The 21,151-nt window shown below is 31.0% G+C and overlaps 1 protein-coding gene across 1 annotated transcript in view; it reads right to left on the bottom strand.

Annotated features, from left to right (window-relative positions):
- The window catches only part of LOC145327988 (voltage-dependent calcium channel type A subunit alpha-1-like), a 186,549-nt gene that overhangs the window by 95,854 nt on the left and 69,544 nt on the right, over positions 1 to 21,151 (bottom strand). Inside the window, exons 13-19 of the mRNA XM_080171515.1 lie at positions 19,938 to 20,026; positions 19,205 to 19,291; positions 12,932 to 13,012; positions 10,972 to 11,048; positions 9,767 to 9,869; positions 2,994 to 3,093; positions 14 to 50 (exon numbers count right to left, since the gene is read on the bottom strand). Of these exons, the coding sequence (XP_080027641.1) occupies positions 14 to 50; positions 2,994 to 3,093; positions 9,767 to 9,869; positions 10,972 to 11,048; positions 12,932 to 13,012; positions 19,205 to 19,291; positions 19,938 to 20,026 (574 nt within the window). The remainder of the gene's footprint in view (positions 1 to 13; positions 51 to 2,993; positions 3,094 to 9,766; positions 9,870 to 10,971; positions 11,049 to 12,931; positions 13,013 to 19,204; positions 19,292 to 19,937; positions 20,027 to 21,151) is intronic.

Raw genomic sequence — 21,151 nt, 5'->3', positions numbered from 1 at the left:
AAATAAATCTTACCTCCAAAATAGATCCTACTATCACAATACAGTCGAACCTAAAACAGAAAAAAAACATTAGTTTCAAAGAAATAAAATACTAATATTTGTTTTTTTTAAGTATGGTTATTTATCTCATTGTATTATAGACAGCTTTCCTCGGATACTAAAATAAAAAAAATATAAGATATTACTGGGAAAATGTCTGTAATACGAGTCTATATTAAATTTTTCAGTATGGCTGTGAGCGAGTTCTAATCCAACGAATAGTAATCTACCCAAAGTTACAAAAAAAAGTTTAAAAAGGTGTATGTTAATTCAAAATGATTAAGCAGCTTACAGGAAATAATGAACATTTAAAAAATTTCTTGTAAAGGCCGTGAAAAAGAAGAATATTTCATATGATTTTGATTAAACTTTCCTCCAGATGAATTACTATTAGACGAGTATCATTCCTTCCTACATTTTAAAACCTGAAACGCCAGAAGAAGAAAACATTAACTTTGAATATTGTTATCCTTGTTCCACTTCAAACATTTAATCAATGAATCTTACAGGTTTGAGAATTTAGTAAATGCTCTTGCAAACTTACAAATAATTTTTAATATATAACAATTTTTGAATTATAAAGTTCAGTTAATTTTTTTTTACTTTTATCAGAGATCTAAAGGTATAAGACAATGGTCGATAGATTGACGTACACAACCAATGATGATGATACACAAAAGCACCCCTTCTTTAGATTACAATTAGTGATTAAAAAAATTTGGACATTTAACATAGTGAACCAACAAATTAAAATTGAATAAAAGTTCCTAAAGTTGTTAAAGCAACGAAGGAGGTATCGTTATTATAAAACTTTGGGGAATAGTTTAATAATCAGCCCTAAATCCCCTTCCTCCTGACTTTTGATAGATTTTTTACTCTTCTAAATTATTGTAGAATGTTATCTCGATTGTTTTAGCATTACAGACAACCAACCATTTAATTGTTAAGAATATATTTACTTAATCATATGTGCTCTTTCATATGGGACAAGGCATTTCCCCTATACTAACTAAAAAAATTAGTTTTTCTTTGTTCATGATTCGATAAATTTTTGCATAAACAAATGAACTTCTCAGCCACTTTTATGCTTGGAAAGTGATTTATATTCAGGCCTTTTATTTGATTTAAATTATTTAATATTAAAATTAAATTAGTTAATTAATAAGATTGCAGAATAAAAGTATTTTGCTCTCAATACATAATGCAGAGAATAATATAAGCTTGGTTAACTCACAAACAAAATATGAATCTTACATTTTTTCCGACACTAAAAATTGTTTCTTGCATGTTTCCCTATTCATATGGCAATGTAAAACTAAAGTTTAAAGGATTTTTTCAAAAATTTTAGAAGATTTTTTTTTAATATAATAAATCTTAAAAATTTTTATTTGATCTCTATCTATGTATACATATAAGTTGGCAAATATGAAACTGAATTCCTATATTGTCTAGTTTTTGGCAGGCGGTGAACAAACCCAGAGCTTTATTAAATTTAACCAGTCTACATTTCAGACCAACAGTTATAGCAGGGACAGAGCGGGATGGGACATTGGGCTGTGTTTATTACACGAGTCCCTAAAGCCATGTAATAACGTTTTATTATTCGTTGGCTTAACAACCTTTGGGGATTTTTGTTGAATTTTAATTAGCTGGTTCATTTAGTTGAGTGGCCAAACGTTTCAACAACTTATTGTAATCTACAGGTAATTTTATGTATCATCATTGGGGATGTACATCAAATAATCGGACATTGTCTTATCCTTTAGATTTCTTATAGGAAGAACATGGACCGGGGTTTGGGGAAAATTACTACAAAAACTCAAGGATCTTAAGGGATAAGACAATGGACGATAAATTGATGTGAATCTTTAATAATGACAAACAAAATTAAAAGTAGATTAAAATTATTGGTTATTAAAATAGACACTGCAGATTTAAAACCAACTTTTAATATTTAATAAATGTCCCCACATATTGAGCTATCTGAAACTTTGGATACCAGTTTAATTTACAGTCCAATGTCCCCTCCCTCCTTGGTAATTTGTAGACTTTTTGTATAGTCATGAAAGCTAGAGCTAGCCATTTGGCATCCAAGGAGAAAATTAGTAAATTGTTTGTTATTTAAACTAGGATAGAGAAATATGTCAATGAAAAAATCTAATGCTGGAAAAATATACGAGAACCTTTTTTTTTTTGGGGGGGGGGGGCGGGGGGGTGTTTATTTTGTGATCCAAACTGTTAATGGTAATAGTTTATGCAGACAGCTTTCTGCGGCTATAAAAATGAAAAATTTTAAGATAACAAAACTGGTATTAGATTTATGATAATCGAAAATTGTTTTTAATACAATACTATACATGATTTTTAAGTATGGCTAAAAAACCGGCTCTAATCCAACAGATATTAATCAGTTTTGAAGCCATACTGGACCAATTGTTACCTATTAAAGGCTGAAGATAAATATGCTGATTCCTACGGGGCATTTTCATTATAATGATTGATTGAACGAAGACGACAGAAATTTTATAAAATCCGCCCTCAGAGATGGGTTTTTAAAAGATGCCGCGTTTTTTCTCGACATTTTTTACGCTATAAATAACAAGCGCGGCATTCGCGAAATCTAAACAGAGTATACAACTTAAGAATTCAAAATTTTAAAATTATTATTTTAGCCATTTGTATAATGTCTAATACAGATCTAAAAAGATGCACTAAAAAATATGCAGCGAAAACGGATTTAAGTTGTATTAGACATTATACAAATGGCTAAAATAATAATTTTAAAATTTTGAATTCTTAAGTTGTATACTCTGTGTTGAAATCCCATCGTCTTCATTCAATCAATCAATGCGGCATTTTTTAAAACCCCATCTCCGATAAATATTCTCAAGTCTTTATAATGCCGCGTTCCGCATACTAAGAAGCCTTATCAATCAATCAATAATAAATATTACCTATTGAAGGCTGAAGAGAAATATGCAGATAGGCCGAGAGCATACATACGAATACCCATCTCAAACACAAACAACGCCAGGAAGACAAATTCTGCATAAACTGAAACAAAAACATTTAATTATTAATCATACTATGATATTAAGTAGTAAGGTCTTGTTTATTTGATAGTTAAGAACTCGCTAGCCACTGATCAGATTGGGTTCTCAATATTTTTTGGAAAGCTTTCTGGGATAATTTTAAGCTGCGTATTCTTTCGAAAAATGCTGGTCCGAATTGGTTGTACTTTTGTACTAGTTTTATTATAAATGCTTTTAAATTCATTCTTTAAAGAAATGTGTAAGTCATGCATTAAAGTTAAGATAAATTTTAGAGTGTTTTATAAATACTTACACTAAATAAATTATGAGTAGCAAGATATTCACGTCGGTTTATCGGTAAATAATGCTTACATTATCTTAATACTATTATCCAACTCTTTAGGGAAATTATAGTCTTTTTACTATAGGTTATTAGGTATGCCTATTGTTTCTGTAACTATTTTTATTACCTCTCTAAAATTTTTCATTTTTTATTCTGTTATAGCTGTGTTACATATGGAAAAAAATATCATTGTTTTTGTTCAACCAATATTTTTGGTTAGTCCATAAAAATGTCATTTTTTATGATAAATTATACCTTCTAAAAAACGATCAAAAATTTCCGCCAAAAAAGTTGAAGATATGAAAATGCAATCTCAGTAAATGTACTGTGCGGAGTTTTACCAGGGATCTAAAGGGATGAGACAATGGCAAAATAAGCTATTTTCCCCAATGATAATACACAAAATTACCCCTTATGTAGATTACAAATAGTGGTTAAAAAGTTTGGATACTCCATTTAATGAACTACCCAATCAAAATTCAATAAAAGTCCCCAAAGTTGTTGTGCCAAAAAATAAGAACCCGTTATAAAAAAAAAACTTTGGGGACTAGTGTATTAGACATCCGATATCCCCTTCCTCTCTGGGAGTTTAACTAAGGCAGGGGTATATCATCAAAGGAAAAAATCAATATAATTATCCAACGTTTAATATAAAAGTTATCCTATCTCATTATTTTATTATTCCTAGAAAACGATTAGAACATATTTCTTAATACACACTCTTATAGTCTTGTTAAATTAATGATTTTTATAATTGGAGAGGCAAAACATCTTTTCTTCAGAAAAAACACCCCTTTCTGACTAAATAAACGTATAGTAGGTATATATAATCATATGATAACCAGTAGATGGATAGATAGAAGCATGTAAATATATATAAATAAAAATGGAAAAAAATATTTCTGTTATTATTGTTTAGGGTATTTAAGTTTGAAATCCTAAGATTCCGTTTTAGCTTTCAGAAGACAAGTAACATACCTACTCATTAAATTAGGCGGAAGAATAAATAAATAAATTCTACTTATAACCAAATTGAACTGAATATTTTTTCATTTTCCTCAATTTCTTTCCTTTAAAATTTGCATTATAAGAAATGTAGGAAGGAAATGTAATTTTAACCTTATTAGCATAAAAATAGTTGGATAATCTTTGGTAGCTTCAAGTGGAGTAAACCTAGAGGATTCAGAGGGAATCAAAGTGATTATACAAGTATTTCTAACAGAAAACTGAAATAAACAAAGTATCAAAGGTTATCACACAACCAAAGTTAAGAAAGTTAAAATAAAATAATAACTTTTTTATAATTTATGAAACTTTATATGGACTATTTAAAGGCTATAAAATCTTTTATTTGATTACATCAAAAAATACTTAAACAAGTTTATTGATGAGACAGAAGCAAACAAATGATTCTTTAATTAAATTCTAAGATAATGGAACTTCTAAAATGACCTTAATAAATATTCAAATAAACGTAAGTTTAATTTCCACTGAAATATAAAAATTTAATCATTTTGATGGTTGGTTCAGGAAGAGTTATCATATTAAAGATAGTTTTCCACAGATATTAAAATGAAAAATTAAAACCAGTTCAGTTAGTCCCAAGAGCTAAAGGCCAATACTTATAAAACTGGTATTATTTTTATTTCTACATACATGGAAAAATGTCTGAAATTTGATGCAATATATGATTTTTTAGTATGGCAGAGAACATGTTATAATCCAGCGGATAAAAATTTGAAGCCATACTAAAAGACTACATTACCAATGTGTGCACAAAGCCTGTTTGTAAACTTACACAAGTTCTTTGATAAGACAGAAGGCAAAGTTCATTGTTATTCTATGGTTGGTGAGGTTAAAAGAACCACTAAAAAAGACGACATTACTAATGTGGGTAAACCTACACAATTGCTTTGATGAGACAGAAGCAAAGTTCATTGGTATTTTATGGTTGATGCAGACAAAAAAATCATTGAAAATGACAACATTATTTGGGTGTGCACAAAGACCATGCGCAAATACCTTGGTTAAACTTGCACTATTTCTTTGACAAGACAGAGGGAAAATAAATCATTGAAAAAGACGACATTAATAATGTGTGTGCATATTACCCATGGTAAACTTACACAAGTTCTTTGGTGAGACAGAGTCAAAGTTCATTGGTATTCTATGGTGAGAACGGGAAAATGATATTAAACACACACAAATTGTGGAGAGGCAAGAGGAAGTAAAAATGTAGGTGTGTAATCAAAAAAGCAAATTAAGTTAAGACAATATTTTGCCAGGAAATCAATATAGTATGATATGCTAAATTCCTGTATAAGGTGTAAAACAATAGAAATATGTAAGATAAACTTTATTTCAAAGGTCCTCCAATCAAAAGCTTGTAAAACATATCAAAACCTGTCATATTAACATAAAAAATACAATCATTAGATGACATCATGTAGATAATATACTAATTTCATTTCTTATCATTCTAGCCTACATAAAAAAGTTTAAGATGAAAAAATTAAATAAATTGTGGTTACATATTAAGTCACAACGAATGAACACCAAGACTTTCCCAATAACCTTCAACATTTTTTATCAATTTCTTAAATGGAATAAGAAATGGGTTAAACTTCAAAACTTGAGGCAAAATAAATTTTTAATGAGCTGGGACTATTCTTACAAATATTTATTTGACACTTTATGTAATAGTGTTTTAGGGATACTGGGATAGTAAAATGGATGATAAATTAATCTTTAACCCTTTGCTGATCTTATCATCATGCCTGGAGTAGCTTTTCAATAGTGGGTTAAAGATTGTGGGATAGATTAATAATAATATATTTTTCCCTCTTCCTTTTAAAAATTATTATGACTAGTATGTTTACTTTAAAATTTCGATATTCAATTTCAAACATTTTTTATCAATCAACCATTTAATTTCACTAATTTAAGAGGTCACAATTAAAAATATAAATTGTTAATGGTCAAATTATACCTAATTAAACTATTATAGTATAATACATCATTGTGAAATATTAGCAACATTAATAAAAATTTCACTTACTTAGCCCTTTTTAATTTAAGCATGCTGATTTTTGGCCAGTTTAAAGTGATAGCATTTTTTTTTAAATTCCAAATCAAAAAAGCTACCAGTTTATTGAATGTGTTGACCTATTAACATCAATTATTATAGGTCCACAAAAATGTAAAATAAAAATTAAGCCTTTAATTTGAGGAGTTAAAATCAGGCGTTGTAAGGTTTGTATTTCTAAAATTTTGAAGGGGGTAAAATGAAAATTTTTAACGTTTGAGGGGGTAAACACCACTAACACCAAAGCTTTTAAGTAGGCTGAGCCTAAATTTATATCTCCCTAATGTATTAATAGGAAATTAGTTAAAGATTACTTCCTCTTAGTTAGATCACTTTTACATGCCTTGCTGAATTTTAATCAGGAATGGGGAAAATTTAATCTTCAAATCAAATGTATTCTCATCATTTTATTAGAGTTTTAACCTTACTAAAATGCTCTTAATACAAAGAACCAAGATGTCTCAAGGAGAGGGTCGACCCATCATTTTCTATTTAAGTTTCAAAAAGAAAAAAATATTGTTTTTAAATGTGGGGGGGGGGAGTGATTTATTCCATGGATGACTCCTCTTGGGAGGGTTGATGTACATCCCTCCAAAAAACCTTACTGAACTCTAGGAAGCTTCACTGTAAAAAAGAACCATTTCATTCCAGCTGTAAGCGAGATTTTAAGCTACAGATATACACAAAAACAGACAGACATACATGTTACTTTTATATATTAGTATAGTCTTTTTAGCTATATGTTTTGAAAAGTTAAACTTTTCGTATATTAAAGAGTAGATTAATCAGGAATTACTGATTGACTTCCTTTTTGGCTTCAAATCAAAATCATCAATTTTCGCAGAAGAATGATCACTAGAAAATTTTGGCTCATCAAACGTTTCAGTTCCTAGATTTAATATTTATTTAAAGACAAAATAAGTGGTTCCTGTTAAGCTTTATATAATCTTTGTTTTTACATTTTAGAAAAGCTCTGATGTTTCTCGGCTAATGAAAATTAAACTATCAAGTATGACAATATTTATAAGTAACTCACAAAAATGTAGCTAAAAAACTTCCTATAAGCAGTCTGGGTGCCATGTTTTTTTATACTTAATTATGCTCCATATTGATGGGAATGTTGATAAGAAGTTTTAGCCGTCTATTTTTTATTGGAGCCGAGAAGTTCATGTTTCATACATTTTGAATTAAGATCTGTTCAAAAAGCTCTTACATATCCTTTTCTTTAGCCAAGGATTGATATTGAATTGAATTAAAGCACTTGATGTAGTAAGAACAAGAAATGCCAAAGCAAGAAATATTTTATGGATTTACTAATACACATCAAGAATCAGATAAATATTCTAAAAATTTGGGCTGTTTATTACACTAGTCGTCTCAAATATTTTATAATAAAGTTTTCTTATTCGTTGAATTAACAATTTTGGGGACTTTCAATGAATTTTGATCGGTTGGTTCTTTACGTTTCAACCACTAATTACCATTTTGTACATCCCCAATGATTTATGTAGATAACAAACAAGTCCTCAAAGTTCTTTAGTTAACAATAAGAAAACTAAGGGGACTAGTGTAATAAAAAGCCTAATATCCCCTTCCTCCCCATCAGCACTTAATATTCACATTATCATTTATCAGAATTCATATCACTAATTCATAGATTTAAGTGCATCTCTATAAATCAAGATTCTAATAATCTAATGGTACAAAAAGAACACAAAATAATATTCTTCCAACAGATCTATAGTATAGATTTATATACAGACAACTACCTCCCTTCCTTTTTCAAAGACTTCTTACGTCTGCTTCTAAATTATTTTCTGCTACTTTGCTGTGTTAATATAAGCGACACCATTAGTTGATTTTCAATTACCCAATAGAAAGGTTGCACAAGGTGGTTGTGATGGGGAGATACAGTTATTTAACCCTTTCTCCCTCTAGTGTTTCACTCTAATATTCTTCCAACTAACAATTTATCATAGTAGGAAGTTATTATCAATAGTTTTTTCTCGCATCGTATTATAAACAGCATGAAAAGTACAATTATAAGAATAAGACTACTTTTTTAGACCCGAAATGCTGAAGGCACGTGTTAAAAAAGTGATTTTAATCTTATGATTGTACATTTTTATATTCGTAGAATCTGGATATAATACGATGCTAAACATTACTTTTTCGTAAGGAAAAAAACGGTTCTAATCCACCAGTAATCGGTCTCGAATGAATACGAGAAAGTATATTCTTTAACATTTGGTTCAAAAGAATTATCTTTAATCATTCTCAAAAAAAACTTAGATTATTGTTATATGTATGAAGCAATGATACTAATTTTAATAACCCCATAAAATTTGAAATCATGCTGAATAATTATATTTTCTAGAGATGGATTTCAATAGAAGACTAGTATGAAATGAATTTAAATTAGATTCTTTTGTATTTAATATTAATGAGAGGGGGATAGTTGTAAAGATCTTGTAAGTCAGAGACAAAAGGCATTTCATTTATCACAAAAAAAATCCATAAATGAGTTACATTAAGATTAGTATGCTAAAATGAGGTTTTTAAGTTACTTCAATAAACATCAAGTTTAATATCTTAAATCTTTAAAAGTTTGATATATCTAAAGTTATATAGAAAGAAAGATAGTTAGGCAGTTATTAGGTAGAAAGCTATATAGACTATTAGACTTTTGAAAAAAAGAAGAAAGAAAAAACTCAAGTTTAAATACTTCTGTGAATTTAATTTGATAGGCTATTACAACATGTCAAATTTTTATTATGTTAAATTTAAAATAGTAGTTAGATAAATAAGCAAATGGCAGTACAGAACATATATAGTTAGATAGATAGACATATAGAAAGCTAGATAGATAGATACTTTTTAAGAAACTCAGTAAGCCAGAAGGGTTGATTATAATGTTCAATTTAGACAGTGAGTTAGAAATAATTAGATAGGTAGATAGACAATCAGATAGAAAGCTTGATACTTACAAAGAAACTCAGTGAGCCAAACAGGTTTATTAAGATGTTTAGACAGCTAGGAATCTATTTTATAAGATAGATAGATAGACAATCAGATAGAAAGATAGATAGATACTTACAGACGGGTTGATTATAATGTTCAATTTAGACAGCTAGGAATCTATATTATAAGATAGATAGGTAGATACTTACAAAGGAACACAGTGAGCCAGACAGGTTGAATATAATGTTCAATTTAGACAGTTAGGAATCTATATAATGATAGATAGAAAGCTAGATAGATACTTACAAAGGAACTCCGTGAGCCAGACGGGTTGATTATAATGTTCAATGGCAACTGTACAGGTGTTGAGAAATACCAGCACTATCACAAACCAGAACCACGCAGGAGTCTGAAATAGATAGATACATTAGCTACCTAAATAGATGGAGAGATGGTTGGATAGATAGTTATATAGTTACATGTATTAGCTACCTAAATAGATGGATAGTTAGATAGGTACATGTATTAGCTACCTTAATTGATAGATAGTTAGTAAATAGTTACAGTTCTTAGCTACCAAAATAGATAGATAATTAGATAGATACATGTATTAGCTACCTAAATCGTTATATAGTTAGATAGATACCTTTATTATAAGTAAACAAGTACATATATGTATAGATAGGAAGATGAAATAATTAATCCTTTTAAAAAAAGCAAAAAGATGTATGCTATCTGCTCGACTGATATGATTCTTCTATACAGTGAAGATTCTTATATAGAGAAAGTTTTCAACTATTATGGGGAAGGCCTCTAGCGGCGCAGCGGCTAGTGTAAGTAGTAGAATGATTGATTCTTTTTTTGTTGTTGAGAATTCTTTAGTATCTCTGTAGTGAGTATGAGACTATGACTGTCCATTATAAAGCAAAGATAATCTCTGAAGGTTAAACTAATTATACCCAAGTAATGGCAACAACACATACATATAAATATTTTGCCCCAATTATTTTTACCTTTTAGGACTGAGATATGTTTATGTTCCTGTGTTTTCTTTAGGTCAGGTTAGGTAGGTGAAATTGAATATTGAATACAGGGAAACACTGCAGGGGTTAGATTTAACGGAAAAATTCTCATTTTCAATTTATTTCATGAAAAAGAGGAAGGGGTTCACCGCTCGCTAGGCTCTTATAAGGGTAAGCACCGTAAGTTGTATAAAAAAATTATAAATAGATATTTTAGATAGTAGCCAGATATAAAATGGTTAGACATAAAAATATTTTAAAATATTTAGCCATCTGACTATATCAAAATAAGGAAAGACCTTTAAGAAACTTAAACCGATTTTAGTTATGTAATGTCTACTAGTTAGATTTATAGATTTACAATTTTTAATCCTAAAAAATTATTAATAACTGTCTTTTCGTACAAAAATTTGGACTAAAAAAGAATTTCACGGTGTTCTTATAGGTTCAATTTACTGAGGAGGGATCTAGCTCTACCATATTAATTACCTTACAAGATCTTCTAATATAGAATCTCAATTGTTTCTCCTTCTTCCAAAGTTCCTTATTTGCCTCTGCACTTGATCCTGTAATTAAATTGATTGATTGATTAAAATTCCAAAATACAGTCAAAATCAGGGAGTAAAGGGAATATTGGGCTGTTTATTACACTAGTATCCAAAGTTTTATATTAACGTTTTCTCATTTGTTGGCTTGATAACTTTGGGGACTTATATCGTTTTTGATTTATTGGTTCATTATGTTGACATTTCAAACACTATAATTCTAATTTACAGGAGGGGTAATTTTGTCTATAATTATATGGGAAGTACAGTATATTGGCCATTGTCTTATCGTTTTAGATCCATGGGTCGAAATATTTAAATAAACAAAATCTTAGTAGCTAGGTTTTTTTAGTGGAATAATTACTTATATTTTCTTGATAATGCAATATTTTTAGCTTTGATCCTTTAAACACTTATTTTTTTCTCCCAATTGTCAAGGATCTAAAGGGATAAGACAATGACAGATAAATTGATGTCCATCCCAAATGAATAAACAAAATTACCCCTTCTATTAGTGGACACTCAACTTAATGAACCAACCAATCAAAATACAATAAAAGTCGCCAAAGTTGTTAAGCCAATGAATAAGAGAACATTATTACAAAACTTTGGGGACTAGTGTAACAAACAGCCCAATGTCCCCTCCCTCCCTGAGTGTTAAAGCATTTATCTATTATCAACATGACTAGGAGAGAACGTATGAGAACAAAAAACCTTAAAGTTTTCCGATTTTACTGCAGTAAAAAAGACCATTTATGGTTGGCTCAACATCATTTTTTTCAGATGTACACATACACACAAACTCACATACACACACAAATACAAAATCTGAAGGGATAATACAAGGACCGATAAATTTATGCTTATCCCCAATGATTATACATAAATTTACCCTTCTGTAGAATACAATTATTGGATATTCAACTTCATAAACCAACAAATCAAATTCATTAAAAGTCGCCAAAGTTGTTAAGCCAATGAATAAGAAACGTTATTATAAAACTTTGGGGACTAGTGTAATAAACATCCCAATGTCCCCTCCCTCCCTGGATATAAACACCTACTTACAAAAACATTCGAAAACACATAAACTGCATCTGATCAAAGTTTCCCTTTATTATTTTTGTATTAGAGCTACTCTAAAAAAAACGGATTAAAAAATAAAGGAAAAAAGTTAAATAAATTTAAACCATATACATTTTAAGGTAAGATTATGATCTATTTGGTTCATCAAATCCTATTTAACGCACATTCAATGAGCTACTAGGCCTTAGGTATCCTACGTAATATACGTTGTAATGTAAGTTTCAGAGTCGTCCAATGGGGGGGGGGGGTAAAGGAATGATTAACCCCCCCTCTCCCTCCAAATTATTTTGATTTTTTCCCCACCCTCCCACCCCAAATTGAAAAAGCTTAGACGTCCTTACCTCTATGATATAAAGATTACCCCTCCCCCCCAAATCAAAAAGCTTGGACGTCCTTGATACTAAGTTTAGTAATAAAACTCGGACAACCCCTTTAACTACTAACACATACAGACGGACAAACATAGAGTAGAATTGCTATTTAAAATTAGGGCTCGGCCGCGTATCAGCATCCAGTAAGCCTCAGAAAAACAAACTTTTTAAAACTTTAAAAGTCTATAAAGGAAGTCTTACCTGACCTAAATTTGGCAATCCCTTTTTTAAAAAATCAAAACACCCAAACGGGTTTTAATTAAAGGCTTGGTCGCGGCTGACACGCGACTGCCGAGCCCTGCTAAAAAACTGTTGCCTACCATCATCATCAACAGAGAAGGGCACATGGACATACAAACGGACGACAGATGGACAGTCAGACGGACTTACAGACAAATGGACTAAAATAGAGTAGCTCCGCTGCTAAGAAAAAAAACTGTTGCCTACCATCATCATCAACAGAGGAGGCCACAGAGTCAGCTTTTAGTTTGGAAAGTTTCTTCAACTTTTCTGTCTGCTTCTTGCGCGCTGAAATTAAAACAAATATACAATTAGAGTTTATATAAATTGGTTAAAATTATGGACGAGTCCGCTAGTTGTCGGGAAATACTCAAGATTTAATTAATTTTTCCCATAAACGGAAAGTGGCGTTTATCTCCCATTTTAATCCCCTCAAAATTTTTAAAAAGACTTTAGATTACCCCTTTAAAACCTTTTTACCCTTTACAGAAAAAACTTGGGCGTCTCTGATTTTACCATAAGAGCATGCCTACATATTTAGGATTTTTAGTATTTTTGTGCAATAAATTACATATTTTTTGGAAAGGAGAGAAGAATTTTTAAGGCGTGGTGTTGACCCCCTACCTTTTCTGAAGATAATAGTCTTAAAAATTCCGTATACCATAACTAAACTTCTCTTAGAATTGTGGAATTAGCAATTTACAAGATTTTTCGGAACATATTCACACAAACTTCTTACTTATAGAGTACAAATAGCCTATAGTCTTTAAAGGGTCTGTATTTCACGAAGAAGAGAAAAAGCCTTAAACTAGACTCGGAATCGGAAAATAATGAATAAACTAAAATCATCCTAGCACCTATGTAAAGCTTCCCTAAAATGGACAAACCAATTGGTTCATTTAGTAATTTTAAGTTAGATCCAAATAAACCTTGCTACTTTATGGCGGTATTGTCCCTTTCGTTTAGTCGTATTTCGCAATAGCTTTTCTCATATTTCTAGCCCCTGTGGGGGGGGGGGGGGCTTTAACCCTGCAAATTACCTTATCCTGGGGGGCAATCACCTAACCCAACTTAACCTAAAATAACCAATAAAAACTAATGTGAAAATTCGACGACACACCCCTTAAGATGCGTTGCCACGAAAGGGACTATAACCTTTTATATAGTATTAAATAAAATAAAGTAAAATTATAATACATGTTGTTTTGTATAAATATCCCAAGAATTAAGAAGTAGAACTTTGATAAAGTAATTTTATACTTTTCATTTCTTAATCATGAAATTTGATTACAACTTGTATAATTACTTTATACAGTTATTTTCTTTAATTGTTAAAAGTTTCTAAGTACATTTATCAACATTCATTCAAAAAACTTTATTGTAAAAATATTCAAATAATTTCGTTCTTTTAGAATGTTTTACTTCGACATAATACTTTGACAATAATGTCTGTCTGTTTGTTTGTACCGAAGGATCTCGCTAACGGCTAACCGATCGAGTTCTCCTTAACTTCTCATAGGTCCTGGGAAGGTTTACAACTATTTTATGGGAGGGTACCATCACCCTCTCAAGAGTACACGCCTCCAGAAAAAAATCAACCTCCCCCCCCCCAAAAAAAAATATATATTTTTAATCTAAAATACTAAGAATGGGTTTTGATATTCAACTTCCCCTCCTCAAGTGCCCCTAGAGGCCTCTAGGGGGCGAAGCCGCTAGTATCTTGTAAAGTAGTAAGGTATTTTGTATATATACATACTAACCACTATCGTAATAAATATAAGATTTGGGGTGGTTTAAGGCTATTTTTCCGCAACCCTCTTCCCTCGTGGAATACAGAACAACTATATACTAGGGGATAAGCCGCCAGTAACAAATATAATACAATATTTGAGGCAAATTATATTTTAATGAATGAAATATCTTTCCTTGTATAAGGACCTCTCTCAGTAGCCAGTAAACATAAAATTAATTCAAAATTGTTTGTTTAGCAAAATTGTTGTATACCAATATCTAGGGATTTTCAGCTTCCAACTAACCGCCAGGCTTTTGAGGTTTTAAATGCATGATGTTTTTTTTAAGCTAAGCTTTTCTACAACTAGAGTCGGTCCGTCCGTTATGGTTGGCTTTTATCCTTAATTTAGATATGATAGAATTGTCTTTTCGATTTCAAACTTTGCCTTTTGATTTCTATAACAGTTAGGTACAATTTAGGAAGCGTAATTTTAATCGTTACCAGAAAGTCCCTACGTCCATTTAAAACATGCTGATTTTTAAATTTATTTTCAACTTTGTTTAGACTTAAAAATTAATGTTTTGCTTATTAAGTTCTAACACTCTACAAGAGCTAGTGTTCGTTTGTCCTTCCTTCTAAATTTAGAGCTTCGCTTTTATGTCTGTCATCCTTGTTAAAGCAGCTAATTGATATTATTTGTTAACTTTATGCGGCTGCCGAAACCTGTCTATATACCATCCACAAATTTTAATGTAAGCAGAGTTAAAATATAACAACGTAAAAATCTAATCTTAATAATTTTGCTAGTTTTTGTACATAAATATAATTTCTTTCAGATGCCATATTCCTGTTTTTGAATAAATTGCATGCAAGTAAACAACAGCTAATAAAAATCTTGGGTATAGTCTCTTTCGTGGCAACTCCTCTTAAGGGAAGTTTCGTCGTATTTTCACAGTAGCTTTTTCCCTATTTATAGCCCCTGAAGAGCCAATTGCCTAAATCTGAGGGGCAATCAACCCAACTAAACCTAACCTATCAAAAGCTACTGTGAAATACGATGAAACACCCATTAAGAACCGTTGCCACGAGAGGGACTAAACCCAAAATCTCATTCAAAGTTATGGAAAACATACTTAAATAAAGAGTATTTATTAACAACTAATTTACATATAACAGCAAAATACCCAAATAAAATGAGAATATCATTTTAAAAGAAATGCCTCTTAAACTTATTAGAATTCAGTAAAACATGAAAAGCAAACAAATACACAGAGGAAAAGGAATAGAAAAAAAATATTATTATGTTTAGCTTTTCTTTCTTTAGCTTTTTTACCCTTTGTCAGTGTGTTTTCCAAATTTTCAGTTTCGTAAGATTTTTTTATGGGCAATTTCTCTTGGAAAGTTGGTGGTATCTTACACAAACAAAAGTTTTAAACCCTCCCAGGACCTTTTAGAAGCTACACTATAAGGGAGAACCATATCAGTTCGGCAGTTAGCGAGATCCTTCGATACAGAAAGACAAACGGACATCTTGCTACTTATTTGTATGAAGCTAAATATCTCAAAAATTGATGGTCCGAAAAGGTTGTACTTTTCAGGAAGTATTGAGGTGGTTTTAGGTGGTTTTTATTTCCAATCATCCTATCCCTTCCTCCCTGCAGTAAAAGATAAAATATTGCCAATAAAAGCCAAATGATCCGAAAATTTAAACATAAAATGTTTTCAAATGTAGAAATGTTAGAATTGTAATGTTACAGCTATTTGCGTCCGCAGATAAACATTGTGTAATGCAAAGCTTTTATACATTTAGACGTTTGTCTGTCCAACTGTCTGTTTGTCTTTGTTTTTCGTCTAAAAACGGTTAGCTATAATGGTAAATAAGAAATGCCCGATAGTTCAGTAATAAGGTTTTTGGTCTGTCCAATAAGTTACACTTTGTAGGAAAGCTTCTCAAAAGTCCTGGGAAGGTCTTTATTCTATTTTCAAATTTCAGTATGGTGAAAAAATTAATGCTGCATTCTCCCTCCTCCTTCATGCTACCTAGTAAAAAAGGGGCTATCAAATATATTTGCTAAAAGGTTTCTCTTAAAGCTTTTTATAGGTTAAAAAAGGTTTCTCTTCGATTTGGAGGAATGTACCTCAAATATCTCAAAAAATCTCCCATAGAAAAAAATTCACATTTCGCTAAATGTTTAATCTGAGACTAAAATTTAAAATTCCTTTCCCTCAAGTTCCCCTAATGGCCTCTAAAGGCGTAGCAACAAGTACTACCATTCGCATTCAACTTTCTATCTTCAGTTTACATATCCATGCCAGTGCCCAAAAATAGTGAGATTAGGGTTGACTGCATTAATAACCATAAAAGCTGGTTACCAACAAAGTAAAACAAGGATGGTAACATCTTAGGGCAGCCTTAAGTAGTTTTAGAGGATTTTTTTTATTTTTTTGGAAGATTTTATAAATTTTGTCAAAACTTGTAAGATTATTGTTGATTTCATTAGTAACCATAAAAGCTGGTTACCAACAAAGTAAACCAAGGATGGTAACATCTTAGGGCATCCTTCAGTAATTTTAGAGGATTTTTTTTTTTTAAAGATTTTTTCTTATTTTGCCAAAAATCATTCAGGTTACCACTTCCTTTTTAGCTTTCCTGATACCAGAAACGTCCAAACTTTTTATTTTGAGGGTATAAAATAAGGGGTTTTAAAGCTAATGTATTTTTAAAACTTTTTAGGGGGGTAAACACCCCTTTATCCCCACCCATGGACATTTATGACTGTCAATCCTAATTTTACTAAATCCCAAAACTCTTACAATCAAGCAATGTTTCGGAAGGATTTAAATCAATCATATTCGTTTTCAGCCTTGTATATTCTTGTATTCATTTAAAAACTAAGTTTAATCTGTCAAAATGAACAATTTTTTATGAAAATTTCGAGTTGAATTAAATTGAAGCTGGTAGATGTGTCTCCAAAATAGTCGAAAAATGTTATAATGTTTGGGACGATGCCTAATCTGTATCACTTTTGCAACACTTTTGATTCCTGTGACGTCGTATTCTCCATCTCTTTTTAGGGGTTTTCTTTCCCACTTCTCCTCTCATCTCCCTCATTTTATGACTTTACATGAATTTAAAGTGGTACAGATTGGGCTTCGTCATGTTTGGCCGAACTAGTCCGAGTGACGTCATACTTTCTTCTAATATGACGGCAATCGGGATAAATCGGCCAAACGTTGTAACATTTGTACAATTTTTGAGATAATATTACCAGCTTAAATTATATTATCAAATTATTTACCCTAAATAAATATAACCATTTTGTTAGTTTTATTCTTATGCATATAACAGTTCACAAGTTTTACTCATATTAACTTACTTATAGAGTAGCTGCGCTTATAAAAAAAAAGCATTGCAAATTGCCTTAGCTTAAAAGATATAACCAAAAATACGAGAAAACTTCTTTGTTAAGAAATGATTAATATAGCGAATTACATTTACCCAATGGTTACTTTATCACTTGGATCTTACAACAGATTATCATGCGCTCTATTAAAGTGAAACTCATAGCGGGCTAGAATAATGATTCTCCCTTTACCCCGTTCCCTCCCCTCCTATTGAATGAACGAACTACTGACCAATAATCGAGTTCCATGGTAGCAAGCTAAATTGACGACAATAATATCCACGTATATTCTACATCCTATCTTACCCCAATTTCCCTATTCTCTACTCATTATAAAAAAAATCTATAAAAAGTACTTTACAATTTGAATTCTACTAGAAAGTGTAATTAAAGCAACTTTGTCCAAGAAAAATTAGATACAAACTTGTCTTTGAATTATATCTATTTAATTCATGTAGCAGAAGAGAAAGTTTCCTTCAGAACTGGATAAATTTTTAATTAAATTATATTATTCTCTCTTTAGGCTTCTTCGCTTTAATATTTTCAACAACTTTGAAGAAAAATCCATTATAAAACTGGAAGATTTTATAAAGTAATATCCTATGCAATCTATTTTCTTATTTTTAAAATTCTTAGAATTTTTAGAGAATTTTAGAGAAGCTATATAATTCTTGGATCAACTGCAGTTCACGGTAAAATATTCCTGGTAACGAATATTTCCAAAAATCTATTAATTTTAAAGGCTGCTAGCTGCCAAACGGCTGAACGTACATATCATGCCCGCACACTGTTTTAAGCGGCATAAGAAGGTCTACAAATAATCTGGAATAGCCATAAATCAATAATGTAAAATTATCTCGCAGTGCAGAGAAATGCGCGAAAAATACCTGTTTTACGCGTATTTTCTTCAGGGAAGCTTTCCCTGTGCATCATTGGATCTTGGCTATTGCAGATTATTTGTAAGCCTTCTTATGCCGCTTAAAATGGTGTGCGGGTATGATCTGTACGTTCAGCCGTTTGGCCGCTAGCTAAGATTTTACTTAATACTACACAGTGATGAAAATTATTGTTTGAGATTATGTTATATTAAGAATGACTTTTTGTTTGTTTGTATGTCTTTTTTTCTTCGGGTTTTAATGTAACTTACTTTACTTTTACCTACATAAATTAATAATTTTGAAGCTTTACAGAGTGTCTAAAAAATCAGCATTGTGACGTCATAAAAATGAGGGATTGTCTAACTCTTTTTTAGACGTTTTCTTTCACACTTCTCTTCTCGTCCCTCATTTTTATGACGTCACCTGGCTGATTTTTATACACTTAGTTAAAGAAAGCTAAACTTACCCTCCATAATAAGTTCTCTATCCGCCTCCGTAGTTCTTTCTTCTGCCAGGACCAGATCTTCTGCCCTACAGATCCATTCCACATACCCTGTAATACAATAGGAGGTTATGGCTTCAAGTAACAGACAGACAGACAGACAGACACATAGAAACAGGACCAGATCTTCTGCCCTACAGATCCATTCTACATACCCTGTAATACAATAGGAGGTTATGGCTTCAAGTAACAGAAAGACAGACACAAAGGCACAGGACAAAATCTTCTGCCCTAAAGATCCATTCCACATACCCTGTAATACAATAGGAGGTTATGGCTTCAAGTAAAGTATAATCAACTAGCTACCTCAAGTGCCCCTAGAGGCCTTCAGAACGCCAAATTCAGTAAATTATTTATTAATTTTGTCTAAAAATTGGCCTAAAACCTGCCAGGAGTAAACACAAAGCTTCAAATTTCTGGTACAGATAGATAAACCAACTTATATATAGCTTGGTTGTTCCTGTAAACAAAAGTAAACAACTTTTGAATAAAATAGAAGCAGCTCATAGTGCCTTATAATAAATGACGTCATACAATACAAAAGAACAATGATAAGCCAGTTTACATTGTAATTTACCAATGGTAAAATGAATACCGGCCTATTATTGGCCATTTGTATTGTATGACGTCATTTTCTATAGGCCCTATAAGCTTCTTTATAAAATGTAATCCATAGAAAAAAGTATTAAAATGGTACCTGTCAATTCTTTCTCTAGCTTTTGTTGTTCTTTGAGAGCCATAAAACCTGCCCTGCTTTCTACTCTTTCTTTCTCTTTGGCGAACTCTCTAAAATTAGAATAATAAAATTAAATATAAATATAATTATTGCTTTTTAACTAGCGGCTACGCCCCTAGAGGCCTCTAGTGGCACTTTAATTGTTTTTATTTATATTCAAAATATAGCTATTTAACGTTTGACGTTTATTTTTCGTTGAACTCTCTTTCTAAAATCGATAAATTTAAAAAAAATTTAATTTCTCTAGGGAGGGTTGTGTACCCTCCCCCAAAATAGTTATAAACCTTCCCGGGACATATGGGAATATACCCTGTTAAGGAGAACCCGATCAGTTCAGTGGTTAGCGAGATCCTTCGGTACAAACACACAAACACACAGACATCCTGTTATTTTATTATAAGGATTGACGTAAACGTTAATATTGTACCATGGTTTCAATCATTCTCTTAAAATAGTTTACTTCTATAACTTTCTTCCTTACAATTTTCCCAAAGGGATCTAAAAGGATAAGACAATTGCCGATACATTAATTGAATCTCCAATAATAATACATAAAATTACTCCTTCCTTACTTAAAAGTAAAACAACATTTTATCTTAAATTTTTATTTTCTTTTACTCAGAGTTTCATGCTTCTGCAATCATCAGAAAGATACTATTTTTTTCATTAAAAATAAATACGTGGATTTTTTTACAAATGTTTTAGAGGATTTTTTAAAAAGTAAGTTCGGCTAAAATTACTCCTTCTGTAGATTTCAATTAGTGGTTGAAACGCTTGGACACTCAACTAAATTTAATAAAAGTCCCATAGGTTGTTAAGCAATTAGTGTAATAAAATGCCCAATGTAACCTAAAATTCCTGATATTCTCATCTGTTCTAATTTCTGTATAATAGATTACTTTTCTTTTCTGATTTGTCTTTGTTATGTTTCGACTATATTTTCCTTGAAAACACAATGTAAAAGTTTTTTATCTGACACACAAAAAAAACGAATTGTATACCAAAAGTCAGAAAATTAAAAAAAAAAGTTTGAAGGTTTAGGTTTCTTCAACTAGCTTAGGGAAACTAGTCATGTGGGGCTCTCTTAGAACTTACTCTAAAATAAAACAATGGCTAAAAAATTTATGTTCATCCCCAATGATTACAATAAGTGGTTGAAGCGTTTGGATACTCAA

The sequence above is a fragment of the Acartia tonsa genome, chromosome 9 (genome assembly GCF_053477335.1).
Source record: "Acartia tonsa isolate MP-2025a chromosome 9, ASM5347733v1, whole genome shotgun sequence".
Classification (NCBI taxonomy): Eukaryota; Metazoa; Arthropoda; class Copepoda; order Calanoida; family Acartiidae; genus Acartia; species Acartia tonsa.
Note: the sequence above shows the minus strand (reverse complement) of the source record. Positions and strands in the feature narration are given on the sequence as shown.